A 27,875-nucleotide genomic window follows, 5' to 3' on the forward strand; every position below is an offset into this window, starting at 1 on the left:
ACGTGAGGCCACGATCTGTAAAATGTCGCCTAATACCTGCGGGTACGTTAGAATGACATCTAATTCGAATCCATGGTAGAGAGAGGGTGTGGTAGATGGTCCTTGGCGATCACAAAATGAACAAGGGAGGGGAAAACCTCAGGTTGCTTGAGCCAACGTTTCGACAAGGGGACTTGTCTTCGTCTGGGCAAAGCGTTCATCATTGGCAGGGATTAAATAGGGCCTTCGCTCCGAGGAGGAAGGCCCCGGGGGTGGGGAAGGAAAGTGGTGTGAGAGGGGATGCGTGTCAGGAAGGGGAGGGAGGTGAACCTTGATTCGTTAAGCTGTAATAGTGGAAAAACTTATATCCGGGGGGTGTGTTCGAATGGCATTCGAAACTTGGAATGGGCTTGACGTACTCAGACGGTGCTACACGGCTATTTGCAAATGCATTCGAAAGCTTTAGCTTCACTCGCCGCATAGCAATGGAGGAGCTGCCATCGAGTTTCGCTTTTGCCCGTTCGTTCGTTTTCAGCCTGTACAACGATGCGATGACGACAGCGGTGGTCACAGCGGTCACACTAGACCGACCACAACACCAACACGACCAAAAGCCACACATCCTCGTCGTGCGGCATTTTGTTCAGGCCGGCGACACCCACAATTCCGGTCGGCGGACGGGCGCCCTTCACCTTCTCGGGAGATCGGCGGCTGAGCTGATGAGGACGGTGTAAACATACCTGCGCTTGCCACAACCTTTCCCGCTTTTAAAAGTAAACAAAACTAGCGACTGTATTTCACATGTGCACATTTCAACACTGGCCAGCAATAAACGCTTGCCAAGTTCTTAAATTTCAATCGACGAAGACCTCGTTCCGCGACGAGCAGGCTTAGCAAATGCGCAGGGTTCGTGTATGCGCTTTCGGTGATTGTGGACAGCGAATTCACAAGCTTTATGAACGCAAATTGACAAAGAGTGTAGGTTGAGAACATCGACCTAAAATTGAGTATTGATTTCATCAAGCGTTCTTACATCGCAGGACGCACATACAATGAAGGGGAAGTGGTGGTGTGACCCAGTCTACCGAGCAGTGCTTTAGGCGGCCAGAAGCAACCATCACCATTGTTCGCTTGTGGATAAAAAACAAGGCCACCCGCTTCATTTAACACCAACGCTGATTAACATATTTCTGGATAAAGTGATTTAAAATCAGGTACTTATCACACCTCAGAAATCAGGGACAATTAGAGAGAAGCGTTGGTTATACGCGATGTTATCAAACCCGCTATGAAGATTTTACCAGCGGGAGATCGAGTCGGTGCATCCTGCGTATAAACAAGCACGGACAGAACTGGTGCAGGAGAGCAGAAATTACTACAAGCAAAGCACAGCTTGCGCTTTATGTATTTCAAACTGGTTGTTTGTACACAACGTTGTAAACATCATCATCAGATCTATGATGCTGAAGTTTCTTATCTTGATTCGTTTGTATAAAATTGCGGTCTTTGTGATGTGTGTGCCTGATCTACCTTTACGCATGCGCTGTTTTCTGTATATATGCTGTTGTTGTTTCACCCCATTAAACAGTTGGTAGTTGCGCTCGTGAACTGATGTATGTGTTTCTTTCTGTGTCCTGTCTAAGTTGTTGCGCATTTCCCTTATATACCATCATCATCATCATCAGCCTGACTACGCACACTGCAGGCCAAAGGCCTCTCCCATGTCTCTCCAATTGACCCTGTCCTTCGCCAGCCGCGGCGACCATATTCCCGCAAATTTCTTAATCTCATCCGTCCATCTCATTTTCTGCCGCTGCCTTCTACGTTTGCCTTTTCTTGGAATCCACTCCGTTTAAGGACCAGCGGTTATCTTTCCTTCGAATTACATGCCCTGCCCAAGCCCACTTCTTCCTCTTGACTTCAACTAGGATATCATTAACGCGCCTTTGTTCTCTCACCCACTCCGCCCGCTTCCGATCTCTAAACGTTACACCTACCATTGTAAACATTGAATGATGGAAACATTCAATGTTTTGGCGACCCGGCTTTGAACACGCAACTCAATCCTCCTACATAGATTCCCCTGGCTTTTCCGTCCTTCCTACCGGCGGCGACCCGTCCCAGAACGCTCAGCCTCTCGCTGCTTCGGTGGCCGCGTTCCAGCCAGTCAGCCTGCCGCCATTTTTGCCCAATAGCCCCTGCGCCTGGCTCCTGCAGGTTGAAGCGCATTTCCAGCTGCGACGTATCACCAGCCAGGAGACCAAGTTCCTCCATCTCGTGTCGTCCCTGCCTGCTGACGTTGCTGAGGACTTGGTGGACATCATCAGCTCGCTGGACTCGGCTCGACCGTTCGACACGTTGAAGGCGGCTTTTATCGACCGCAAGTCCCCGTCCGAGCGCCGTAAACTCCAGAAGCTCTTGAGCGCTACAGAGCTTGGCGACAGCCGCCCTTCGTAGCTCCTCCGTCGCATCTTTCAGTTTCTTGGAGACTCCGCTGCCCAGCACGGCCCGCTTCTGCGTGGGTTGTTCCTTCAGCGTGTTCCCCAGCTCATGGTCCCCATCCCCGCCGCTGCGGGTGATGTTTCATTAGACAAGCTCGCTGAACGCGCTCACCGTGTTGCGCACTACTCACGGCTCGCCAACGTCAGATCTGTGACCAGTCCGCCTCCAACTGCTACCGCAGACTCCCAGCTTGCCAGCATCGAATGTCGACTTGATGCTCTGGCCAGGTGGCTCGATGTCCTCGCACTCTTACCGCGCCATTCGTCACTGAATTTCCGATCACGCCGCCGTTCCCCGCCACCTTGGCGTTCTTCACAGCCCCAACCGTCTGATGCGCGGCCCGACACCTTGCCCTCGGCTGTATGCTGGTACCACCGTACCTTCGGCAGCTCTCCCCGCAAGTGCTCCCAACCGTGCTGGTCGGAAATCGCTGCGATCGGCCACCGACGGCGGCAAGCGGTGCTGGCGGACTGGCATGCCGCCTGTATTATGTATAGGACAAGATCACTGGCCCTCGATTCCTGGTCGAAACGGAAGCACAGGTCAGCGTCATAGCGGCCTGTTGGGCAGATCGCTGTCGCAAAAACCAGACCTTTTCGCTTTACTCAGCCATTCGCACGTACGACCAACGGTCCCTTACGCTTAACCAGGGATTGCGCCGCAGGTTTACCTGGATCATAACCAAAAACAGAGCTTTTGTAACACGTCATTTCATCCCAGAGTACTGTAGTTGTGTCCATTTGTCTTTACTATTTCTTTTCCCTTATATTCAGGCGAGTTTGTTTATTAACATTGTCATTTTTCAGGTCTGCTATCACGCGAGTGTTTGTTGCATTTTGTTGTATTTTTTATATTGTAAAAGACTGCATTTGTAACATTATTCATTTCCTGCGCGAAAATCGCATGTGCTGTAAATTGTTCTCTTTTAAACACTCAACATTTCATCCATAACTGCTGCACAAACTGCCATGTAAAGGGGGTGAGGACCCAGTCAAGCTTGCCTCAGAGCAGCTTTTTGTCCCCACTCCCTGCATTTTTATTTGTACTAAAAATGCAAAATAAAGATTGATTGGTTGATTGATTGATTAATGTTCTTCATCACTGACGTCTCGCAAGCTGTTCTCAGAGCAGACTTCCTCAGCTTCTTCAACCTAGCAGTCGACATGGAAGCTCATCACCTCATAGATCTCAGCACGCACCTCTTCGTCAAAGGCGTACTCTCCACCGCTGCGGCGACGGGACTTCGCGCTCTAGTCCCTATTTTGCAATATGAGAAAGTTCTCGCTGATTTTCATAACATGAGAAAGCCGCACACCGGAGAGTCACCAGTGAAGCACTCGATCACCCACCACATTGCGAGTTCAGGACCTCCGGTGCTTGCTCGCCTTCGCCGTTTGTCTGGAGACCGTCTTGCTATCGCTCGCCGTGAGTTCCAACACATGCTTGAACTCGGCATCGTACGGCCTTCCTCCACCAACTGGGCATCGCCACTTCACGTGGTAGCAAAGAAAGATCCGGGCGACTGGAGACCATGAGGAGATTATACACTCTTAGAACTAAAGGAGTGCAGAGGAGTGCCCAGAACACACTTTGAAGGAGTATTCGCTTGTCCCATATTCCACTCCTTTTTCCAGAATAAAATTACTCCCTCTGGACAAAGAGTGATCCAACACCTACTCAAGGAGTACTGTACTACTCCTGCAATAGAGTACAGGCACTCCTCCGAGGGAGTAAAGCTACCACATTGAAACAGCATCCTACTACTCTTTCAGGTAGAGTTCCAGGACTCCGTTTGTTAGAGTGACTATACTCCTTCAAGGAGTATCAGCCCAGATCTTATTTTACTCCTTCAAAAGGAGTTTCACGTGTTTTCAATGTATCGTACTAATTTTCTTATTTCACATATTCTTCAGAGCAAGTTGGTCATATGTTTTGCAGGATCCACCTGCGCTACATCTACAAAAGAGTAATGAGCAAAAGGGATTATAATCTTTGAGTAGAATAATTTTTGCTCATACAACTACTTTATGGCTACACTACAGTTTGCACATTAGTATGGTGCTCTGTCTGCGTTGGGAATAACAATGGTTCAAGAAATAATGACACAAATGTACAACACTGATAACTTTTATTTCTCAAGTCATTGCTGTGATTGCTGTGGCTGCCCAAAACACGCTCGGGAGGCGCTCGCTAGGATCAAGCCCCATTAGTGTCTCAAGCAGCAGACAAGCCCGTTTTGTTTTTGGGGTGTACTTGACATTAAATGCCAAGAACACTGCCAAAAGCAAAGTAAACCCATCTACCAAATCCACCGCAGTGAGCTGTAAGCGCTCAAAAGAAACTAAGATGCTGGATGATGTCGTAGCTTGCTCGGCTGAGTGAAGGAGCTTTGGCTATGAGTGCATTTCACCGGGTGCCTGCAAACATGAATGAAAATAATGCAAGTAAGAGTCAATTCCAATGCCCTTTTCATACTATCCTGCATATAACCCCATGAAAGAAAGAAAGAATACAACTAGAATGTACTGATCGTGTGTGTCATGTCGCCACTAGTGTGTACCTATATTGTGACCAAGGGCAGACACCTTTCATTGCAAACCTTCATTCAGAGCTATAATTTTATGAAGCCCAATACAATTATCACTATGCTAGTCCTTTCAAAAGCTGTGTGCATGTAAAACAAGCACATATTTACCAAATGAAAATTTTAACATGAGCAAGCTCTTCTGCAAGTATCATGATCAGCCTGACTACGCCCACTGCAAGGCAAAGGCCTCTCCCATGTTCTCCAATTAACCCTGTCCTTCGCCAGCTATGTCCACCGTGTTCCTGCAAACCTTCGCCCATGGAACATTTTGCTGCTTCCTGCTACGCCTGCCTTCTCTTGGAATCCACTCCGTTACCCTTAAGGACCAGCGATTATCTTCTTACATGCCCTGCCCAAGCACCCTTCTTTCTCCTGATTTCGACTAGGATGTCTTCAACCCGCGTTTGTTCCCTCACCCACTACGCCCGCTTCCGATCTCTTAACGTTACGCCTATCATTTCTATTTCCATAGCTCGTTGCGTTGTCCTCAACTTAAGCTGAACCCTCTTCGTTAGCCTCCACGTTTCTGCCCCATAGGTGAATACCGGTAGGATACAGCTGTTGTATACTTTTCTCTTGAGGGGTATTGAAAAACTGCCATTCATGATCTGAGAGAACCTGCCATATGCACTCCACCCCATTCATATTCCTCTAGTTATTACTCTTCATGATCCGGATCAGCGGTCACTACCTGCTCTAAGTAAATGTATTCCCTTATCACTTGCAGTCATTTCTAAAACCACACCTATTGTGTTTGACGATTTCTTGTCACATAATACATTGTGCAGTTTAAAATATAAGGTAACCTTGAATCGGGAAAACACTTAAACCAATGACAGTTTTCTTGCTGAAGAGAAATGGCTGTTGCAATTCCTGTTTCTCAGATACCATTAACTGAATTTCATGCTCTAAAATAGTGAAGGAAAAATTCAAAATTTTTCATCTCAAAGAGGCAGACAACAAATTTCAGTTTGGTTTGGGTTGGTTTTTGGGGTTTAACGTCCCAAAGCGACCCAGGCTATGAGAGACGCCGTAGTGAAGGGCTCCGGAAATTCCGACCACCTGGAGTTCTTTAACGTGCACTGACATCGCACAGTACACGGGCCTCTAGAATTTCTCCTCCAAAGAAATTCCAGCCGCCGCGGCCGGGATCGAACCCGCGTCTTTTGGGTCAGCAGCCGAGCAAATTTCAGTTGCACATTTTTTTTTTTGTTTTTAATGATGCATAAGGCATTACTATGCACGGATAACCACACAGTATTCGCCTATGACTGCTAAATAATTTGTAATTAAATATCTTCTTTCTCCTGCTTCACTTTTAAAAACTGAGCAATGGCAATGGCATCAAAGGTCAGTATAAGCCAGGGGAGGCATGAGGAAAACTGCAATATAATTGCGGCTTCGTCATTCATTGTGATTCCGACTCTTAAGGCAGGCTGGCTTAGCATTGTAACTAATTAAAACGATGAAGTAGCGATATCGTAGCTTTTTTGTGCCTTCCATAACCTATACTGAACATTGATGTCATAGCAATTGCTATGCTATTGAAACAGGGAAGAAAAGAAATCTGGTTGTAATTATTTAGCGATTGGAGACGAATACTATGCAACAACTCTATGTATACGAATGCCCAGCACGTCACTACAAAGAACACACATAACCAAAAATTTGGTGTTTATACTCATTTAAGGTAATACTACTTCCCACGCAAGAACACGACAGCCATGTGTAAACTTTTTAATTTCATAGTAATAAAATCTATCCAACGAGAAGTTAGGCGCAGCATGCCTGCTCTTTATAAATATGCAATACTGACAATGTTTGACACTAGCATTTGGCATGAACGAGATAACTGTGATTACTTCGCACATTACGTGCCAGTTCATACTATTATGCACAATTTAGATTTGCAAATGTAATGTGTAATTCTCTATGACTGCCACGTTAGTGCACTGCAAACCAATGAAGTTGTCTTGCATTTGCAATGTTCTCACTACTTTTATGCAACACTGATCACTTCAGTATATCTGCATTGTTCTGTTAGACGGCCACGGGATAGCTAGAATTAAGGCTATTTTATGTGATGGAAACCATTAACTAGACAACAAGAAGAAAAGCCTCAACTACTGTCCTGGTGCTGGGACGTCTAATAAGAGCTCAGAAAGACTCGGTTTCAATACGCCAAACCCTCCGCATAACATTACCCTGTGCGAAAATACCCCACCCCACCCTAGCTTAATTTCTGTCCACATGCACCAAGGCTCACTGCACCTGTTATAAATATTGCCCTAAATATTGCAATCAAGCTGCCCGTGTATGCATAGGCTATCTGTGCATCGAGAAAGAAAGAAGTTGTTAGGAATGTTTCACACCAAAAACAGAAAAAAAGGCAGCCTGTTTCTCAGAAACAGCTAAGAGCATGAAATGGTGTGTCCAAAAAGATTAGGCTGCTTTGTACTTATTTATGACGAGAACTGTCAGAACTGCGCTTTCAAAAATTCAGGAGCTTTGTGCACAAACGTAGCTTCCGTATGCATGTCTTGCAGCACCAACGCTTCCGAATTGAAACGACCGATGAATATGCACAGGAAAAAGCAAATAGAGAGCGCTTGAATTTAAAAGAAAAGCTACCTTGCAAAATCAGAAATTTCACGACAGAACCTTCCAAACAGTGACGTGTACTGGTTGCGGTATACCGAATATATACCTAGCAAATAAGTGTGCGCTTTGTTAACGAGCGGGATTCTGTGGCGGCAATGCTACAGCTCCAATTCCGAAAACCTAATGCTGCAAAAATTGAGTTTGCAAAATACGTGCGAATGCACGATACACTTTTGCACGCATTTAGAACTTTCAGTTGTGAAACACAGACAACGAATCTTGTGTATGAGTCTTCCTTGGCTGGTAAAAAAATTCTACAAGTCTCCAGTTTGCCTGTGTACTCCACAAATTCTAGGATCCCTGTCCGCTACATGTCAAATTTCACTGAAGCGAAAGTAATACAACCGACAGCTGATGATCTGCTAGGGCAACAGGATTTCAAAAGTTTGAGAAGGGCAGTGGGAGTCCAATCCAGGTGGAGTAGTGAAATTTGACTAGTAACAGACAGGGATCCTCCAATCTGTGGAGGACACCGGCAAATTGGAGACTTACGGAGAAATTTTTTTACCCGCCAAGGAACACGCATACACAAGAAGAACCACAGAGGACTACGGCTTTTACCAGCCCTTGTCCTGTGCGGTTCTCTCTTGTGTATGCGTCTTTTTTGGCTGGTAAAAAAATTCTTCCATAAGTCTCCAATTTGCCTGTGTACTCAACAAACCGCAGGATCCCTATCCACTACTAGTCAAATAGTTCAACTCCACCTGGCTTGGACTCCCACCGCCCTTCTCTGTGGAGAAAGGGTGACAGCAGCTGGCAAAGGACAAGGTTAACTGCAGATCAACTGGGGAAGCATTATCCTGCACTGATTTTGACGGCAGGTTCACAAGACAAACAAAATCAACTCGAGGAGCGGGGTGCACATCATGCGACTGAATGTCAATGGCCAGTGAAAATGGCACCAGCACTGTGGAATGCACATGCAGAAAACGAGAAGCATTTTTTTGTCAACTTTGAGTAGCAGTCTACTGCAATTTTAAAGAGCAAAGCTCTCAAGTATGGCAACACTGGCACTTTTTGTTTTACTGAAAATAGGAAATCAGGAAAATAGGAAAGGCAGGAGTCCAGTGGATGATGGAGGTAAATAAGAAAGATAGGAATGCTGCAAAGAGGTTTTGGGAGCACATAAGGCTACAAGGGAAGAGAACAGAGGGCATCCAACACACTCTGACCACACAGGATGGAAAAAGGGTAGAGGGAGAGGAAGCACAGGAATTTATCAGACAAACAATTGAAGCAGCATTTGCAGAGCCTGTGGCGGATGGTCTAGGGGAGAGCAGGGACAGCAATGGGGCAGAGGAGGAAGAGCCTAGGGAGAGAACAGCAGGGGACTGGGACAGAATAGAAGGCAAGGTTCCCATCGGAACAGCGACAGGACCAGACGGCATACCTATGAGATTAATTACCATACTAGGCAAGAAAAGCAAACTGAAATTACGACAGATCATTGAAAAAGTGGTAGAGGGAGGAGACGTTCCAAAAGACTGGAAAGTGAGCAGGATGAGACTAATATACAAAGGCAAGGGAAACAGGGACAACATTAAATCCTACCGACCAATTACGGTCACATCAGTTATTTACAGGCTAGCAATGCAGATGGTGAAAATGAGAATGGAAGAATGGGCAGAGCGTGAGGAGATCTTGGGAGAGTTGCAGAACGGTTTCCGAAGGGACAGACGGTTGGAGGACAATCTATTTGTCATAACGCAGTGTATAGAGATAGCTGAGGCAAGTCGGAGGCCTCTATGGATGGCATTTTTAGACATTAAGGGGGCATATGACAATGTGAATCAGGAAAAACTTTGGGACCAATTGAAGGGATATGGCGCTGATAGAAATCTGGTTGAATATCTACAACGTATATATTCAGACAATGAGGTCGTGGTAACCTGGGAGGGAGAAACCACAAAACCAGCTAAAATTAAGAGAGGGTTAAGGCAGGGCTGCCCACTGTCACCTCTACTTTTCATGGTATATGTGAGCCAAATGGAAAAGAGGTTGGAAGAGTGTAGGGTAGGAGTTGATGTGAGTTATATGCAGGATGGTCAGAGGGTAAACCAAGTGTTGGCTGGACTAATGTATGCGGATGACATTGTTCTACTAGCAGACAAGCGAGATAAGCTGCAGGAACTAGTTAAAATCTGTGGTGAGGAGGGCAACAAGCTAGGACTCCAGTTCAGTAGAGAGAAGTCAAGGATAATGGTCTATAATGATGAGAAGGGAGACCCACTAGAAATACAAGACACTATGATAGACCATGTGAGTACGTATAAGTATCTAGGTGTATGGCTAAGTGAAGGAAAAAAATATCTGGAAGAGCATGAGAGGATTCTGAAGGATAAAGGAAAAAGGAATTCAGACATTATGAAGCATAGAGCACTATGGAACTATAATAGGTATGAGGTGGTTAGAGGGGTATGGAAGGGAATCATGGTACCGGGCCTCACATTTGGAAATGCAGTCCTGTGCATGAAATCAGAAGTACAGTCAGGGCTAGAGGTCAGACAAAGAAGTGTAGGAAGGCTAGCCTTGGGAGCCCATGGGAACACTCCGAATGTGGGAGTCCAGGGAGATATGGGTTGGGCGTCGTTCGAGGTTCGGGAGGCCATCAGCAAACTGAAATATGATCAGAGACTAACTCAAATGGAGGAAACAAGGTGGGCAAAAAAGGTGTACAAGTATCTGTACATGAAAAGTATTAACACAAAATGGACTAATAGAACCCGAAAGCTAAGAACGAAGTATTTACGGGTGAGGGATGGGACGCAACAAAAGACTAACGTGAAAGTGGAGGTAAAGGAGTCGGAAAGAAAGATGTGGAAAGACAGAATGCAGGAAAAATCGGCACTAGGCATATATAGGACACGAAAACAGGACATCAAAAAAGAGCGATTATTCGATAATTTGCGGGGCAGTTCACTGCTTTTTGAGGCTAGGACAGGGACTCTAAGAACAAAAACATATAGGTCCAAATTTGAAGAAGTGGATATTTTGTGCTCTGCATGTAAAACGGAAACGGAGACCATAGAACACTTGGTTCTGAGGTGCGCAGAACTCCGCCCAGCCCTCCCAGAGGGGACAGCAACGACCATAGAGATAGCGCTGGGATTTACTGGGGAGGACGGGCGAGTGGATGGGAAAAGCGTGACATTGACGAAGGGGAGGTTGGAGGATTGGTGGCGGAAATCAAGGGAGGCGTGAATTTCGAGGGTAAAAGGATAGACAGATTAGATATTGTAAGAGCGAAAGGGAAAAGAAAATTAAATTAACAATGGGGGAAGTATAGGCTAGGTGGCGAAAGCTACCGCCCGGTACAAAGGGTAAAGCCATTATCATCCATCCACTGGGGTGAGGGTCGTCGTGAGGGTTGAAGTCCATATTTCTTTTCCATCCACTGTGTTAATTGCGAGCTATGTTTACCTAATAGGGGCTGGGCATCTAACATCACCGTTATTTCTTTGCAGCAGTTAAAATACAGCATACATTTTATAACATGCTTAACGAATTTTTGGGAGCAGCATGCTTTTACCCTTCTACTATTTGTTGCTACTGAATCAGTTTGGCGTTGACAAAAGATCTGTAATAAGGAGTAATTACTCATTGACATCCACTCGAGCACAGCCAAATGGCTACAAAGGAAAGCTATACAGCTTTCACAGAAACTTCGTAGTTAAAGAAAGATTCGTCCTGGTCCGGTGTTCGAACTCAGAACCACCACTTCACTGGAGCAGTCGCTCTATCAATTTGTCCAACCTGGATGGCAAGCTTATGGTAGGGCGAGAGCGAAGTGATCAATAACTCGAGTGGGAACTGTGTTGGTCCAATGTTTTAGGACCCCTAAAACATTGGACAAACTCAGTTCCCGCTTCATGTTACCTCTAAAACATTGGACAAACTGAGTTCCCGCTTCATGTTACAATACTGAGTGACATTTTGGTCTATACACCAGAAATACCGGTTAAGCATCATGATAGAACACAATGTTTTTTAAAGGGATAAAGGAATATGTTCGCCCTTTCAGAGGGCACATATGCATAAGAGGCAACATGTGTGAAATAGTCTCTGCACCTGAAGCAGTGTAAATTCCATTATGTTAACAGCAGCAGTCAAAAGCTTCATGAGCGACTATTTCATACAGATCATGTAATTACATTCATGTAATTCAGGATCAGATTCATGTGATTATACAGGGAGGTACTGCTGCTAAGTGCACGTAGAGCTCTGCATGCATTTCTAAACCCGGCTGTGAGCCTATGTCTACGAAATTTTTCTAAATAGGCAGGTAAGGTATGCATCACTGGAAAACAATACCTACCACAAACAGCTGAGGAGAGATAGCACAGCCAAAAGCTGGAAGCACGAATGGCCCAGTAGATACTGGCAGCTGGCAACTGCAAATAAATATGTCAGAGCAACTGTTGTCAGTGGCCGTAACAATGTCATGAATGACAAGAGAAGAAATTGTCTACTGCTTCATAAATTAGAATAAGGTAGTAACATAGCAACACAAAAAAAGCAATGAGAGGGCCCATGACAAAAGAAATGAACAGATTGTATGTGATGCACCGATATACATTTTTTCAGTAGATTTACATGACTGTCACACCCGCATAGAAAGATGAGCAGGCTGGAATACCACTATTTTTATGCATGATGAAAAGAGCGTAACTATTCGAATATAGCATGCACAGGATTTTATTACTACTAGGGTGCTTTGCAGCAGCACCGAAGGTATTTTTAAATTGAACGTAGCGACCAGTAGACCCGTCTGCTTTGCACAAATGATGAGAGGATGGAAAAGGCATGCATTCATTAGCAAGAAGCACGATATCTCACATCACAGCATGAAACGAAAATTGGTATTGCATTTAACAAATCTGCACAGAAATAAAAACTGCCTAGTGGCAATGCAAGTAAGAGCAAGGGAAAAAAATACCGAAGAAAACTGGTGAGTGTGGTGCAGGGAGGTCTGTGGGTAGGGTCTCGTGCCTGGGAATAGTTCCGAGCGCGGAGAATCGCCGGCAGCACAGCTGGTGGCAGTCAACCAAGAATAAATAAGAGAAAGTGAAAATCAATAACAAACCATCACCGATATAGCGAACGACTTGAAAGCGGGCCGCACAAACGAGGGATATAGCAAAAAGCTTGAAATCCTAAATAAGTGCGCAGTTGCATCCCAAACAGTTCTCAAAATCTGAAGGTGAGGAAGCATCGACACCTACACCTCAGGGCAGACGCAAGAACGATCTAACTTTGACATAATACTGTGTCAAATTCTGTTCCATGGGGAAGCACAGATAAAAATTTACAAATGACTAGGCAAGGGATATGCCCCAGCCTTTTACACGCGATCATTGTCCCCGAAAAAATTGTATGACAAATATTAAGGCGTAAGCACTAATCCCACGAGTACACACACTGAGCACTGTCTGTTGGCAGCTGGCCTAGCGCGAGTGCTCTGTCGCGCGGCACTGCCGCTCATCGTCATCTTCTAAGTAGCACAAATCAATCCGACGGGCACCAGCCGCGAGGCAACTCGACCGTTGTCAGTTCCCTTGTCTGTCCGCAGCTGGCCTAGCAAGAGCGCTCTCTAACGTGGCACTGCACGCTCATCATCCTCTCCTATGCAGCACAAATCTATGCTATTGGAATGTAGTAAACATTGTCTGTTGTTTTTCGCAGCGCTAGCAAGCGACCGCATAACTCTGTTGTGATAACTGGTGGCATTTTTATTTACCGCGGCACCCGAGTACTAAACGCAGATAGAGACTATGGAGCAACAGTTGCCATGCGGCCTATACGCCCGTTCTTTTCTGCTAAAGGCCGATTCACACGATTTTCCGTTCGCCCGCTGCCGCGGCCGACAGCGCGCCTCTCAATGTGGTGACGCATGAATACGTAGTGCGCGGGCCGCGGGCGAACGGACCGTCGTGTGAATCGGCGTTAACGCATTATAGCTGAGGCAACCGCACGCAGACTGCCTGCACTGCCATCCCTATATAGGCGCACACTAATAACGCGTGCGAATAGAGATCAGAAGTAAAGAAACGTACACCGGACTCACCGTTCAGACGGCTCATCAAGGCTTAGCAAAACCGCACATTCTTCTTCGTTGCCTCTCCAGATGACAAGAAGTCGTAGCGCTACCTTTCTTCAGGGCTTTACCCGTTCAAAATCACCAGTGTTGACAGGGCGTAATTCTCGTCGTTGGTTTCCAAAACACACTTGTGTTCTTCATACACGTCCACCGCACGAGCACTCAAACAATGCTACGAAAACCCAAATAACACAAAACGTGACGACGGCTGCAGTTTTGCTTCGTTGAAAAAACCTACAAATGCGCTTTTTTTATTACTAATATTTGAATTGTGTTCGCAACAAAAACAAATTATATTTTTTCATTTTATTTCTTTATTAAATGCGAATACCAAAGCGCTTTTAGATACTTTTGCTGACATGTCGTTTGTAGAAGCTGCGATCCTGTGATCCCATCCGCGGGTGTCCTAGCAGACGACGGCGCAGACGACGCTGTTGACGGAATGCAATTTCGATTGACGGCAGCGAAAATCCCTTAAATGCGACAAAAAAGGCAAAGAAACGCACCGTATCGCAAACTGGTCCATATCAAGGATATGTTCGACGCGAGCGGTAGGACAAAGAGCAGCTGCGATGCATTACTCTACGCGACACTGGCATGGTCGACGGAGATCTACATGAAACAGAGCTTAAATGTGACCCGTACAAGCGGATTACTGTGATATCAACTGCGTTACGGAACTACGACGATACTTGCTTCACACTTTAGCTTATATGCAACAGCGGCCCGCACTCGCCGCATCCTGTTCGAGTGTACTTTCACTAGCAAGAGCCCACATGCATGGAAGCCGACAGAAGCAACTGTCTTTTCGAGTTCAGATTGTTCCGAGAAATACGAGCAGCTTACTTTAGCACGTACTCGAATTCAAGTTCTCAGCCTGTGTGTCACGTACGGTGACGATGGCGTCGAGGACGAGCTTAAGAATCGCCTTAACGTGGCCGCAACGCAGCCGGTATCCCAAGCATTCGTGCGCTAATTGTTGTTCACCTGTACTGCGAACGTGCGCTCAGTCGCAGGCCAGCCGCTAGCTGCTCGATTTGCCAGCCTTGCGAGTACAATTCGCAAGTTTCTGAGCCAATCTTTGAGCGAGCCGAGCTTTCAGCTATGACGCTGCTCGCGAGCGCGCCGCGCGACGAGCTTCGGCCTGCTCCCTGGCTGCCGTATTCGTAGCTAAGCCTAGGAGGTTTCACTTCGATGCCAGAGCTGAGAGCGCTTTGAAACTGGCTAGCGCTGAGGTGCTACTCTTTGCATTGTAAGTACGTTTTATTGTGAACTATGTCTCGTAGTGAAATAAAGATATGTTCGGGTCCACCCGAACGGTGATGATGGCGTCGAGGACGAGCTTAAAAATCGCCGCAACGCCGCCGATATTCCATGCACACATGTGTGCTAAATTTGTTCACCTGTGCTGCAAACGTGGGCATAAAGGCTCGCTCAATCGCAGGCCAGTCGCTGCTCGATTTTCCAGCCTTGCGTGCGCGATTCGCAAGCTACGGAGCGAATCATTGAGCGAGCCGAGCTTTCGGCAACGACGGCGCCCGCGATCGCGCCGGGCGACGAACTGTGCGCTGCTCGCTGGCTGTTCTTGTCGTCGCTAAACCTAGCCGATTTCACATAGATGCTGTAGCTGAATGCGCTTCGAAACTGGCCAGCACTTAGGTGCTACCCTCGGCACCGTTTTACTCTGAGCCCCGCGTCATAGGGAAATAAATATATGCTCGGTTTCCGCGACCCCTTCAGGAGCGGAGCTATAGCAGAGGCCAGGCGAACTCCAGAGCAGCAGCAAAGCGGCTATGGGAGGAAATTTGTATGGCTGTTATCGCTTCTACCAACAACTCGACATTGGCTAATGATACTCTATCCCAGAGCTTTGGTCGTGAACAAACAATACCAGTGCATTTTTCTGACGCCGGCATCCAGGCTGGCAGGCCGGCCCCGAGAAGCTAGCGCGCCCTTACGATTGTATGGCCGTAAGGGCGGAGGAGTAAAACAAGCACTGAACTCCCTAGGGGTATGCAGGAGTGGAAATGCCATTTTACTCTTTTGTCAAGAGGAGTGAACAGGACCTTTCACTCTTTCTCGTTTGTAGAGAGAGTAGATTGAGGCCTGCAGGAGTAGCGAGGCTCTTTTACTCTTAATGCAGGAGTAGCAGTTCTTAGAGTGTAGCGGCATCAATGCTCACACTTTACCAGACCGCTAATGACTTCCTCACATGCAGGACTTCACATCCAATCTGGCTGGGTGCACGATTTTCTCTAAAATTCACTTAATGAAGGCTTATCATCAAATTCCCGTGGAGCCCAGTGATATTACGAAGACGGCCATTGCCACACCGTTCGGTCTCTTTGAGTATGTGCGGATGCCTTTCGGCTTGCGCAACGCCGCACATACTTTTAGGGAACTATCAATGAGGTTACACGAGGCCTCGACTTTGTGTTCGTTTAAGTCGATTCTCTCCTCGTCGCAAGTTCATAGGGCTCTGAGCATGAAGCTCATCTGCCGCGCCCTCTTCCATCAACTTGATGAATATAGGCTCGTCATCAAACCGAACAAGTGCCTCTTTGGCGTAGCTACAATAGAGTTCCGAAGCCACCTTGTCACTCCACAAGGTATTCGGTCTCTCGACAACAAAGTTGAAACCATTAATGATTTTTCACCCCCACGTCAGTTAAAAAGCTTAGAGAATACTCGGGCCTCCTGAACTTTCATCGCCGCTTTCTCCCTAAGTGCGCCTCTTTCCTGAAGCCTCTGACCGATCTTTTGGCTACTAAAAAAGATTCTGCTGCGCCACTTGAGTGGACTGAAGATGCTGCAGCTGCATTTTCTGCTGCGAAGACGGCGCTCGCAGCGGCCACTTTGTTCATACATCCAGCTGCTGACGCTCCACTGCGCCTCGTCATCGACACCTCGGGCATTGCCGTCGGCGCAGTCCTCCAGCAGCACGTCTCTAGTTGGCAGCCTCTCCGTTTTTTCTCTCAAAGCTGAAGCCACCTGAGGCTAAATACAGCACCTTCGGTGGAGAACTTCTCGCTGTGTACCTCGCCATCAAGCATTTTCGCCACTTCCTGAAGGGCCGGGACTTTCACGTCATCACGGTCCATAAGCATTTGACGTTTGCGTTCCAAAAGAACCACAGCACCTGCACTGCGCGCGAGTTCCTCCAACTGTGTTTTATCTCCGAGTTTACAGTGGATCTCCGTCAGGTCAATGGCTCGGAGAATAATGCTGCTGATGGGCTCTCCTGTGCTGTCCGAATCACCAAGTGAACATGGAGGAGTTAGCGGCTGTACAGCGCAGCGATACAGAGCTTCATCGTCTTCGCTTCTCATCCACGTCCCTGTCCTTCGCTGGCTGTCCACTGATGTTTTCCTCCCGGTTCATTACGTGCGAGACGTCCACTGGAGTCTCGCTTCCGTATGTACCTTTGGCTTTCTGTCGCAGCATTTTTGATAAACTACACCGCCTGAGCCACCCTGGTATTCGTGCGAGGCAGAAGCTGATCACATCTCGTTTCCTTTGGCCAAGCGCAAATGCCGACGTTCGCCACTGGGCACGAACCTGCCTTCACTGCCAGAGCGTCAAAGTTCGCCGGCATACCGTCACGCCTGCCTCTCTTTTTCGGCCGCCTGACGCTCGGTTTTCCCACGTTCACATAGGCATTGTTGGGCCACTCGCGTTATCACGAGGGGCCTCTTATCTACTCACATGTGTGGATCGTTTCACCCGCTCGCCCGAGGCGTTGCCCACTGCTCACACTACAGCCGAGACCGTTGCTTCGGCCTTCATGGCTGGCCGGGTCTCTCGCTTCGGCCGCCCGTCTGTCGTCACCACCGACCGCGGCTGACAGTTCCAATCGGCCCTGTTTGCTGCCATTGCCAATATTCTGGGCGTCCGCCACATCCATACGACCGCCTACCACCCTTCGGCCAATGACATGGTAAAAAGCCTGCATCGACAACTGGTTGCCCTTACCACCTATCAGCCAAGGGAACGCTGGTCCGACCACCTACCCCTCGTTCTCTTGGGCACTTGCTCGGTAGTGAAGGCTGATATTGAAATAGGTTTTAGGCGCAAAAAACAGACGAGACTCATATGAAAGGTAACAGGACGAAGCGCCAACTTCCAATTCAATTGATAGAAGTGTTTTTTATCAAAAAGAAAGTCGACATGTGCGTAAGCGACACACCTGTTGTATTGTTTGAATGTGAAAAGAAATTCCTGGAGCGCGCCTTATCACGTCGTTCTTGAGCTTTAGGTGACCCTCCTGCGCATGTGACGACAAACTTTATAACGAAGCGATATACGAAGCGTTCATCATTCAGAAGAATCGTTCCACCTTCGTAAGCACACCATCACTAGCGTTGACGAAAAAAGAAATCGGTTATCTGGAGAAGCAATGACGACAGAAGTGACAAAATGAGGATTCCATGGCTTTCTTTGTATTTTTAGACGATACTTTCTGTATTTATTGCAAGCAAAGCAGTAAATTCCTCAGTTGTCAGTCAGTGCTGTGCCTGTGTGTTTCTCGACTTTGTCCTGTCCCTGTGCACTGTTTTAAGTAGAAAAATGAACCAACTGGCCCGGCTTCTTCCCATGAATTAAGCTTTATAAGTACGTTTAATGCATGCAATAAAATCAGTTGGAAGTTGGCGCTTCGTCCTGTTACCTTTCCTATGTGTCTCGTCTGTTTTTTGCGCCTAAAACCTATTTCAATATGAACCTAAACCAACTAGCCCAGCAGCAAGTGCTCTTAGACTGAAGGCTGACCTCGGCAGCTCTTGTGCTGAGCTAGTCTACGGTGTTCCCCTGCGTCTCCCTGGAGAATTCTTCTCTCCTTCCTCCCCTCCATTAATCAATGACGCTTACACCAACATCCGAGACCTACGCAACACATTTCGCCACATTACTCCTGTCACCTCTGCCGTCCGTCACCCTCAGTCCGTGTTCGTCAGCCAGGACCAGGCCTCCCGCACCCATGTCTTCATCCGCCGTCACCACGTCCGTCCACCCCTCACGCCGGCCTACGGTAAACCGTTCCGCGTCCTCCATCGTGCGCAGAAGACCTTCACGTTAGACGTCAACGGCCGTGAAGACGTCGCGGCTGCTGACCGACTCAAGCCAGCCTGCCTTGCCCCTCCTCTGACCATGGGCTCTCCACTCACTCTCGCTTCGGCTGCGCCACCAACTTGTGCACCTCCCTAAAAAGCACATCCGCTGCCCGGATCCTGTGGCTTTCACTCTACGGTGGGAGGGGGGGTGCCCTGTAGCGCCCCTCGCGCCGCGCTCGGCTCGCAGGCCATGGCACGCGGGGCCGGTCAAGAAGGAGGAAGCTGGGCTAGACCACCGCAGCGAGAACAGCGCCATTAAAAAAAAAGCGCTTCGAACCTCAACCCTGTCTCAGCTGGTTCTTCCACGCCTTATCTCTGACAATGTAAACATTGATGTAAAAGTGAACACAAACTTTTCACCCTAGGCTTACTTTTGGACCTAAGGAAACCATTTGACACTGTACAGCACGAAATTTTGATAAAAAACCTTGATATGTATGGTGTACGAGGAATAGCACTCAAATTTAGTTAAAAATTGTCTGTGTGATCGTTTGCTGACAATGGTGTATCATCCAGTAAAATGCGAATTATATGTGGTGTGCCAAACATCCATTTTAGGACCGCTTTTATTCCTGGTGTAAATGAATATTACCTCTGTCACTGGCTTTACCGACATAGTTTTATATGCGGATGACATAAATGTCTTCTTCAGTGGAGCAAACAAAGCAAGCTTCAAAAGAGTTGCTAATGAGTACTTACTTAAACTATCATGATGGTTTTAAGTAACAAATTGAGTCTAAATACAAGTAAGACAAAGTACATAATATTCAAGTCCATTAATAAGAGGGACTTTTCAACCATAAATGGTACCTATTACGGAACTCTGATAGAACAAGTAAAAGAACAAAAATTTTTTGGCGTAGGGTTCAGCGTAGAGCTCTCATGGACTACGCATGTTAATAAATTAAAAGCTGATTTGGCGGTAATATAACTGGGAGCATCTACGCAATCAGGAATCTGATACCCACGTCCTTAAAACAGGTATTACATTATTCCCTTTTTTACTCTAGATTAAGTTATGGAATATTGGTCTGGAGAACGACGACAGCCTATAATTATAATAAATTAATTGTCGCACAAAAAAAGCTACTACGCTTGTGTGAGAACTATAGAGGCGATAGGCGCAACTTACAGACATGGCTGCTTTTTGTTAAATACAACATGCTAAAAGCAAACCAAGTCTCTTACTTTAAACTGCTGCCGTGGGTCTATCGAAACAAACTACTGATCCCTCCAAGAGAACATAGCAGTACATACCCGATCCGCGATTCTGAACGGAGAGCGCCTATGATACCAACGAATTATGGTCGTCAAACGCTAAATTTTCAGTGTACTAAACTCTGGAATAGCTCTAGAATACACATGGATTTCAGCAAACCCTTTACAGTTTTTAAATGTGAATGCAGACACTTCTTGGTTAATTCAGCAATTTCATACACAACTCAATGATATGTGTTATTACGAGACCGCTACCGAATCGATTGAATCACCAGTACGTGTTCCGCGGTTTGCACATGGAATACAGTACGCAATGCTTGCCATTGGATACAAAATTGTATAGGTGCTCTATTTTTGCTTTTTTTGTTCATGATGGGGAGATGGCTCAGGGGGAACACGAGGAACTGAAAAGGAACGACGCGTGTTCCTTTGCGCTATTTTTTCATCATGAACGTTCTCCAACTCGCCGAACTTTCGTGTTTGCTTTTCTTGTGCATTGATTTTTATGTTTCTAGTTCCGGTTTCGCACTTGATGTTTTCTATCACCTGTGCCCTTTGTATGCAAACCTGGTTGTGTTAACAGAAGCAGCGTTTTCTTACAACTTTGGAACAATTGAGACTTACGTACAGGACGGTACAATTTTGCCTTTTAAACAGTTGCTTGCAATGTATCCCCACTACTGACCGAAGTATTATGTCTCAGTTCTGTTCGTTGCTGCAGAAATTTGTAAAAGGCGCCAAGGCCTCGTCAGGCTCCTAGCCTTGGCCTTCTCTTAGACACTGTCTGAGGAACAAATAAAGGGAAAAAAAAAAACAAGATCACTAGAGTGCAGTCGTCCTCAACGGCGCACTCCGAAATAAGTTTTCGGGCTAGCAAGATAAATGCTAAGGGGTATCTTCAAACACTGATTTTGCGAGTACACGAGTTATTTTTTTGCAAACACGCAGCAGAACAAAGCCAGCGACGGATATCGGCGTCAAGAGCCGTCGCGCGGCGTGGCTGAGGGTGGGCCGAAGCCACATCGATGGCTATTGGTCGCTGCGGTCTGTGTTCGCGTCATTTCAAAATCTCGAATGTCTTCGCGGTGCACCGTCGAATCGAATGCCATCTGAAGCGAATGCCGTTCAAAAACTCTTTGCAGCAGCGTAGGTTCGGCAGTCGATGGCAACGACATTCGGATGGAAGACGAAAGGATCACCCGTGTAGCAGGGGTATATGAAGGAATTTAACAGCGCCGACGAAAATACCAGTGCCTCATCCGGAAGACTACAAAGCAAATTACAGAACGATCAAGAAAGGCTTGACTGCTCGGGTGGAGTTGTGGGATAGCCCAGTGGAAGAAGCCAGTTGGCGGGCAATTTCCCCTATGGCCTTTGAATTAAAGGCAATGATTTTCAATGTTCTACGCAAAAATTCGTCTCTGCTTGCAAAATAGAAAACGTTTGTTCATTATCGCTAACGAATCGACAATGCGATGCATTTATACTAAAGCTGTGAAGAACCTTTTTCCGCGTTGTATATTCAGGCCGAACGTCATGTAGAGGTTGTACCAATGCTGAGGATATGAAGGGAGAATTGAAGTAACAGAAGCGCTACCTTGGTTACGCGTCCTGTGGCATTATGGACAAAATAACATATTTATTTTCTTTTGCAGAATCACTTGGTCGAAGAACTTAATGAATCGCCCACCTGAGAAGAAACATTTAGGTATGAGATAAGTATTTTACACTAATTTCGAGAATCTCGCGTTCATGCATAAATGTTTCATGCGTGATTCCTAGTGTTTAGCCAATAGCTTCGCTAGCGAGAATGACAAGTGGAATTAACGATAAAAACCCGTTACATAATTGTCCTATTATACTTCTTTAGCACCCGCCGAAACTTTCAGCACTGCAGCTATCGCGTTAGAACCCTCAGCTACATTTCGTCAATTGGTATTCACGCTGCCACTGCGACAGAAGACCGCCTATCCCAATCTCATTTCTTCACGTTTGGTCTAGTATTCATTACTGACTCGCGTTCGGTCTCCAATCCGCACTGCTTTTCCCCAAGCTTATGTCTACTTTCCATTTTCCTTAGCAGCCGAAAATATAACGGGAGGAGGCCGGAATGCTACGCCAAACAAAAACCGAAGCACAAAGCACGGACACAATCTCTCACTAGAAACTTTATGTACAGAAGGCAAAACACATGCCTAGAACAACCAAACTGCGTGTTCCGCCGCTCCCAAAGCCACTGGGACGAAGAAGGCAAAAATTGACGATTAAATTCTGCGAGTTTAACTGCACATGTTTACATTCAGACCATTTTTAACCAAATCTTATTGCTAGTGATCGCGTGATCAGCCCGAAACAGGCTCAGAACGTGTTCTAGACATGCGTTTTGCCCTCTGTACTCGCCGCAGCCGCACTGTGGACGGACAAGGTCTCAGATTCTGGGTGTGGCGGACGCGCATTCGAGTTGCCTCTCCAACACGCGCGTACTTCGCCATGACGCACATGTTAGCTTTTAAAGTAAGTTCAACCTGAATGGAAGAAAACTGCCTTTTCTTGCAAGGCACTAGGTTGAACGCAAGAATGACGCCTAATGGGTGACCTTTTGTTTCCTTCAGATATGGAAGCGCCTCCTGCGTGAACTGGAAGACGGCCCGTAGGTTCGTGTTGATGGCGTCGTCAAACTCATCGAGCGGAATGCTTCCGAGTGCCCCAATGGTCGTCATGCCAGCGTTGTTCACCTGAAAAGAAATAGCAGAAGGAAAAATTTCTTACAGCCATTAAAGCCTGCCATAAATCACTCGTCGTTTAACTGGTGCACCACGGGCTTACCACCGCAAAAAAAAAAAAAAAAATGACAGGAAATGTTTACTACATTCCAATCAGTGCAAAAGCACAGATTTGTGTTAGATAAAAAGGCAACGGTGAGTGTGCAGCGCCACGGAACGGAGGGCTCACGCTTCACGCACACGGTCGGCAAGAGGCGACTTAGCTCGGGTGAGAGCCACCGCATTAGTGCCACGTAGAAGACGACGGCGAGCGGGCAGTGCCGCGGGACAGAGCGCTCGCGCTTCTCTGACAAACAATAAGCAAGCGACGAATTTGCTAGTCTCTGAACTTCTCGATTAGTGCTTTTCCACTAAAACGGCTTTCGTGATCATTCAGTGATGCGTCCGCCGCGGTGGCTCAGTGGTTGCAGCGCTCGGCTACTGACCCGTAAGACGCGGGTTCGATCCCGGCCGGGTCGGCCAAATTCCAATGGCGGCGAAATTATACAGGCCCGTGTACTGTGCGATGTCAGTGCACGTTAAAAAACACCAGGCAGTGGGGATTTCCGGAGCCCTTCACCACGGCGTCTCTCATAGCCTGAGTCGCTTTGGGACGTTAAACCCTATAAACCAAACCATTCAGTGATGCAATATTTGGTCTTCTTTTTCGTTAATGACGGAGGAGACTTCGCTTCTTTACAGCCTGGCAGGAACGCTGTGCGCAGGAAGAAAGGCGAAAGGCTTAGCAAACTGGTTTGGAAAGGCTCTCATTCTCAGTTGCTGCACTTCGTCGCAACCACTTTTTAGACATGTCCAAATCAGTCTTCCTTCACCAGCAAGCGCAATGCAAACAGCCGACGTGCACTACTTTACTGTTGATGTTTATTCACATAGAGCGAAAAGTGTGCACTTTTGCTCTTGCAGTCCTCCTGGAAGAGCAAACTGCATTCCTCCTCCCAGTTTGCCGCAACATACAGCAGTGTTGCGGCGGTCGCTGATTATTACCAAGTCGATGTAATTTGTGCGTGAGCTAGACTTTTACTCTCATACTTTCCGCGCGTCTCAGCACTGTGACCATAGATGAAAGCCGAATAAGGTATTCACAGCCAAATTGCCTACGCATCCCAAACCTTCACTGATAACTACAACCTGCGTAATTATGTATGCATTCTTATGACTTACTAGCCTCGTTAGGGACCAGCAGATTACGATAGGCACTTGCCAGTGGCAGGGGAAGATATGTACTTATAAACTGGTAGTGACTGGTGATCTGCACACGAAGGGGAAATAAATAGTAGGAGTGTAAGAATTGGGTGGAGTGCATTTGCAACGCACTCTCAGGTGAAAAATATAAGTTTAGCACCATCCCTCAGGAGCAAAATATATAGCAGCGGTGTCTTACTGGAACTCACCTCTGGGGCTGAAATGTCGAGGCTAGGAAAAGTGGTGAACATAAATTGAAGACAACAGCACGGGGTACGGAAAGGAAATTGGTAGGCGTAGAGTTAAGAGCCAGACAGAGGACAGGGCGGGTCAGGGAACCAACGCGAGTTTAAGACATCCTAGTGGAAATCAAGTACAAGGAATGGGCATGGGCAGGGAATGTTACGGTAGCAGTGTGGATTTCAACAGAACGTAAGCCTAGCAGCTGGCAGAGGGCAGGGTTGTTTGGAGAGATAGCCAAAGCGTCGGAACGGTTTTGTTCTGCTGTGGACGGACTTAGGCTCTGATGTTCGGCGCAAAGCACTTGGCTAGTGTGTCGCTCGTGCACTGTACGGTGTCTGCAATCGGCGCGTACGAATACATGGAAGTCATAACTGTCGCTTTGGGCCGCAGGGGCCAAGACTATTTGAATTTCTTTTTATACGTGTAGTGGCTTTTCATTTTTTGGGATTTGTATAGACAAGAGCATTATGTTTTTTCTGTATATTGTTCCGATGGCCCACTATACTATTTCACTCCAGCTAGCAGCATCAATGAAAGCCGCACGTAGCAGCAACATGAAGCTAGACAGCAGTTTCGAGCGGGTGTCTCCGTCCTGCATGTGTAATTACGTAGACTGAATGGGAAATAAAGCACCCAACACTTCACAACACAAGGGTAATATGAAAATTCGAACTAATGAAATGTCTAAATAATGTAACATCTGTAAGTATCCTGTCTACGCCTGTGCTCCAACTGCACTTAATTTTTTTTATTGATAGATTGTAGTCAATTACCCTTAAATTAGGTTTCAGTCAATGCCCATAAGTAAGGTAACAACTAGCTCTCGCATTCTCCTCGTTGCATAACGGGCGTATAAGAGCGGCTTTTGTGCTCTGTTCGGGGCGCTTTTGCTAAATAGTTTTCTGAATGACGTCTTTAAATGCGTACACGTGCCAGAGTTGTTTTTTTTGGTTATGTTCCTCATGTATGCTGTACCATGGAAGGGACTTAAGCGTAAACAAACAAATCAGTGTTCCTTTCAAGCCGAAAGGAAAGAGCTGCGGTGAAGTTAATAAGGAATGAGCTCGATGGCGCCAAGAAATGTTGGTACCGTTCTGGCTATGAAAGGCAAATTATCAAGACGAAAATTTCTAACCGGTTGCAATTGTTTTTGTCTTTTTTTTAAGTGCACAATGTCGAGCAAACAAAATTATCGTACATTCAATTCAGGTTGAAATGAACGCGAACCAAAAATTAAAAATTGAAAAAGACGTCTCAGAACCTAGTCGGTGCAACTATCAGGTGTGACTGCGGGCGAATGGCAGCTTGCTTGTTTTTAAGCCCTCGTTTAGTCAGCCGCTGTCACTGACCGCATACTGTGGTTGTAATCGCTCTCACCGAAATTCCTTTCCCAATGTTTTCTTTTCATTTGTTGTAAATTTATCAGAGATGTAGTGGCCAGATCTAGTATAGCGTGAACACCCGTTGCGAAGAGGACGGTCACATCGCTGTCGCGAGAATTATTTCTGAACGCCTCTTGTATGTGCCCGTTCTTGTGTGACCAGCGTACCTGAGTATTTGGCGTTCTTTCCTCGTGCTGGGCGGCAAGTGTAAAAACTTGGGTGCCTTCTTAAGATTATGCTTAAAAAATAAAATGCGACAGCAGGTACGTAGCCTCTTATTGTGTCTATAACGGCTGTATATGTTCTTGAGATTTTCCCGTCAAAACTCCTATGTAACCGGTTCCATTGCTCTTAGAAGGTACGGATGAGTCATCACTTTGCGTAATGTTCGAGCACCTTTCATCTGATAATAATAAAAGTTTGTATATAGGATTGTACTATTGCGCCCACTGGGCACAGTAATCCACCCCCTAATATTCACTAACCCATTTTAGTTCAACCACAAATATTGAATTCCCATTAATCCACCCAAAGATTTCCTTTAATTCACTCAAATTCGTCCTCTAACCTATCTTTGTATACCCTTTAATCCATAGATGTTCCTGATGAAGTGACGATTCTTTCGAGAAGACAGATAATTTTGTAACACAGAAGCCGGAAAATATCTGTGAGACGACAACCTAGGTGCTATAGCACTAATAGAAGTCATTCCCATAGCTTTACTATCCTGACCGTCATCCTAGCCAGCCATGTTTATACTTCCGCCCTACTTCCGTTGTCGCCTACATTCATGGTTACAGCCCCATTTTATTGTTACAGATTTGGAATGTAACCTGTAAAAAAGAGATTTAAGTGAAGCTGAAATGCTGCAACCATCATTTAGCTGACAAGAAAACACACACAGGAAGAAAAAACTCCTTTCCAAAAAAACGCCTGTTTTGTATTTAGAATGCTTGTTAAGGTATTAATTTGTGCCTTTACTTATGTTAATACTTTCTCGTATAACTACACTTGATTTTATATTATGTGCGCATTTAAAATAATAAATGAACTCTTTACTCGACCGTTAGCTGTTGAATTCAATATCTCTTTTCAGCAGCGCTCCCGGACGTTGTTTGCAAAAGTTCCCCTGCCTGCACAAGTGGCCCCGATATAGAATGCACTCCTTTTGTAGGCCGCCGTGTCTTCTATGCTTGGCTGTTTAAATCATGCAGGTATAACCTAAATGCATGATCTTGAAATGTAAAAAAAATGCGCGGAAACTCACCAATATATCGATCTTCCCGAAGTGCTCCACTGTTTCCCTGATAGTCGCTGTTACGTCCTCTGGACGGCGGATGTCACCAGTAATCACAAGGACCTGACGACAAGAGAAATAATACAGTGATACGATGGATATTGAGAGATATATGTCGAACTATTATGAATGACAAATTGCCGCGGTGGTAAATAATAAATTGAGCGAAATAAGATGAGCAATCTTCTGTAATCGGTGGAAGTAAGATAAAGAGAAAAAATATAATTTAATCAGGAAATGATTCGTATTCTCCTCGCTCGATGAATGCCCCCGAGCCGCGATTTAATGATCTTTGTTACAATGCTATGGTCACCGTGTCCGCAAGCAGGATGCAACAAAAGTTGGAAATCCATTGCTGTCCCTGGACTGCCCAGTACCTTAAGAGGGAAGGAGCCGAAAAGACTGTGGGCTCAGCGCCACGCCATTAAAGCGACTATTTCCGCTAAAAGGGTACCAAGGCGCAGTGACTCCAGAGGAAATGAAGTATCCGCGCTTGAAATGGTAGCTGGTGTGAGCGGAAAGGGTGCAAAGCACGCGAAGGCAGCAGCAGAACTGGTGTTTATTACCATATCCGAACTGTCAACAGGGCAAGAGGAATGCATTGTATATTTCGTATCATTCCATCGTTCTTACTTATGCCTGCCTCAACAACAGCAATAAGAATGGAGAATGTCGCTACCAGCACGCAATTAGACGAAAAATTGCCTAATACGCTGTATTTCGCTCCATTGCGCAATATCTGGAAACTGTGGATTTTGAGTCATATTCCACTACACAGCTAATCGATTCTGGAAATGTGTTTTTATTCTCAATTGGAGGCAATCCGCTGACGAGAA

At 46.3% G+C, this 27,875-nt stretch overlaps 2 protein-coding genes, 1 long non-coding RNA gene and 1 pseudogene across 4 annotated transcripts in view; 2 read left to right on the forward strand and 2 right to left on the reverse strand.

The window, feature by feature from the left end:
• Nucleotides 1–22,912, forward strand: part of LOC149325805 (uncharacterized) — an 82,509-nt gene extending 59,597 nt beyond the window's left edge. Inside the window, exons 2-3 of one of the 2 annotated variants that reach the window (XR_016286087.1) lie at nucleotides 21,808–21,860; nucleotides 22,765–22,912. The gene's annotated coding sequence lies outside the window, so the exon portion shown is untranslated. Of the gene's footprint in view, nucleotides 1–514; nucleotides 539–21,807; nucleotides 21,861–22,764 lie in introns of those variants that run through there. The other variant, XM_089562751.1, reaches the window with a different exon arrangement.
• The window catches only part of LOC149325806 (uncharacterized), a 93,982-nt gene that overhangs the window by 38,715 nt on the left and 27,392 nt on the right, over nucleotides 1–27,875 (reverse strand). The window contains exons 3-4 of the mRNA XM_089564390.1: nucleotides 27,010–27,102; nucleotides 22,749–22,887 (exon numbers count right to left, since the gene is read on the reverse strand). Of these exons, the coding sequence (XP_089420516.1) occupies nucleotides 22,749–22,887; nucleotides 27,010–27,102 (232 nt within the window). The remainder of the gene's footprint in view (nucleotides 1–22,748; nucleotides 22,888–27,009; nucleotides 27,103–27,875) is intronic.
• Nucleotides 2,012–4,016, forward strand: LOC149325807 (uncharacterized; annotated as a pseudogene).
• LOC149325808 (uncharacterized) lies at nucleotides 11,731–14,157 on the reverse strand. Its single transcript, XR_016286088.1, has 3 exons — nucleotides 13,794–14,157; nucleotides 12,666–12,759; nucleotides 11,731–12,120 (listed from the first exon to the last, which is right to left on the reverse strand). It is a non-coding gene; the product is annotated as an uncharacterized LOC149325808 (long non-coding RNA).

Source organism: Amblyomma mixtum, chromosome 10 (assembly GCF_055824585.1).
Source record: "Amblyomma mixtum isolate Tamu chromosome 10, ASM5582458v1, whole genome shotgun sequence".
Taxonomy (NCBI): Eukaryota; Metazoa; Arthropoda; class Arachnida; order Ixodida; family Ixodidae; genus Amblyomma; species Amblyomma mixtum.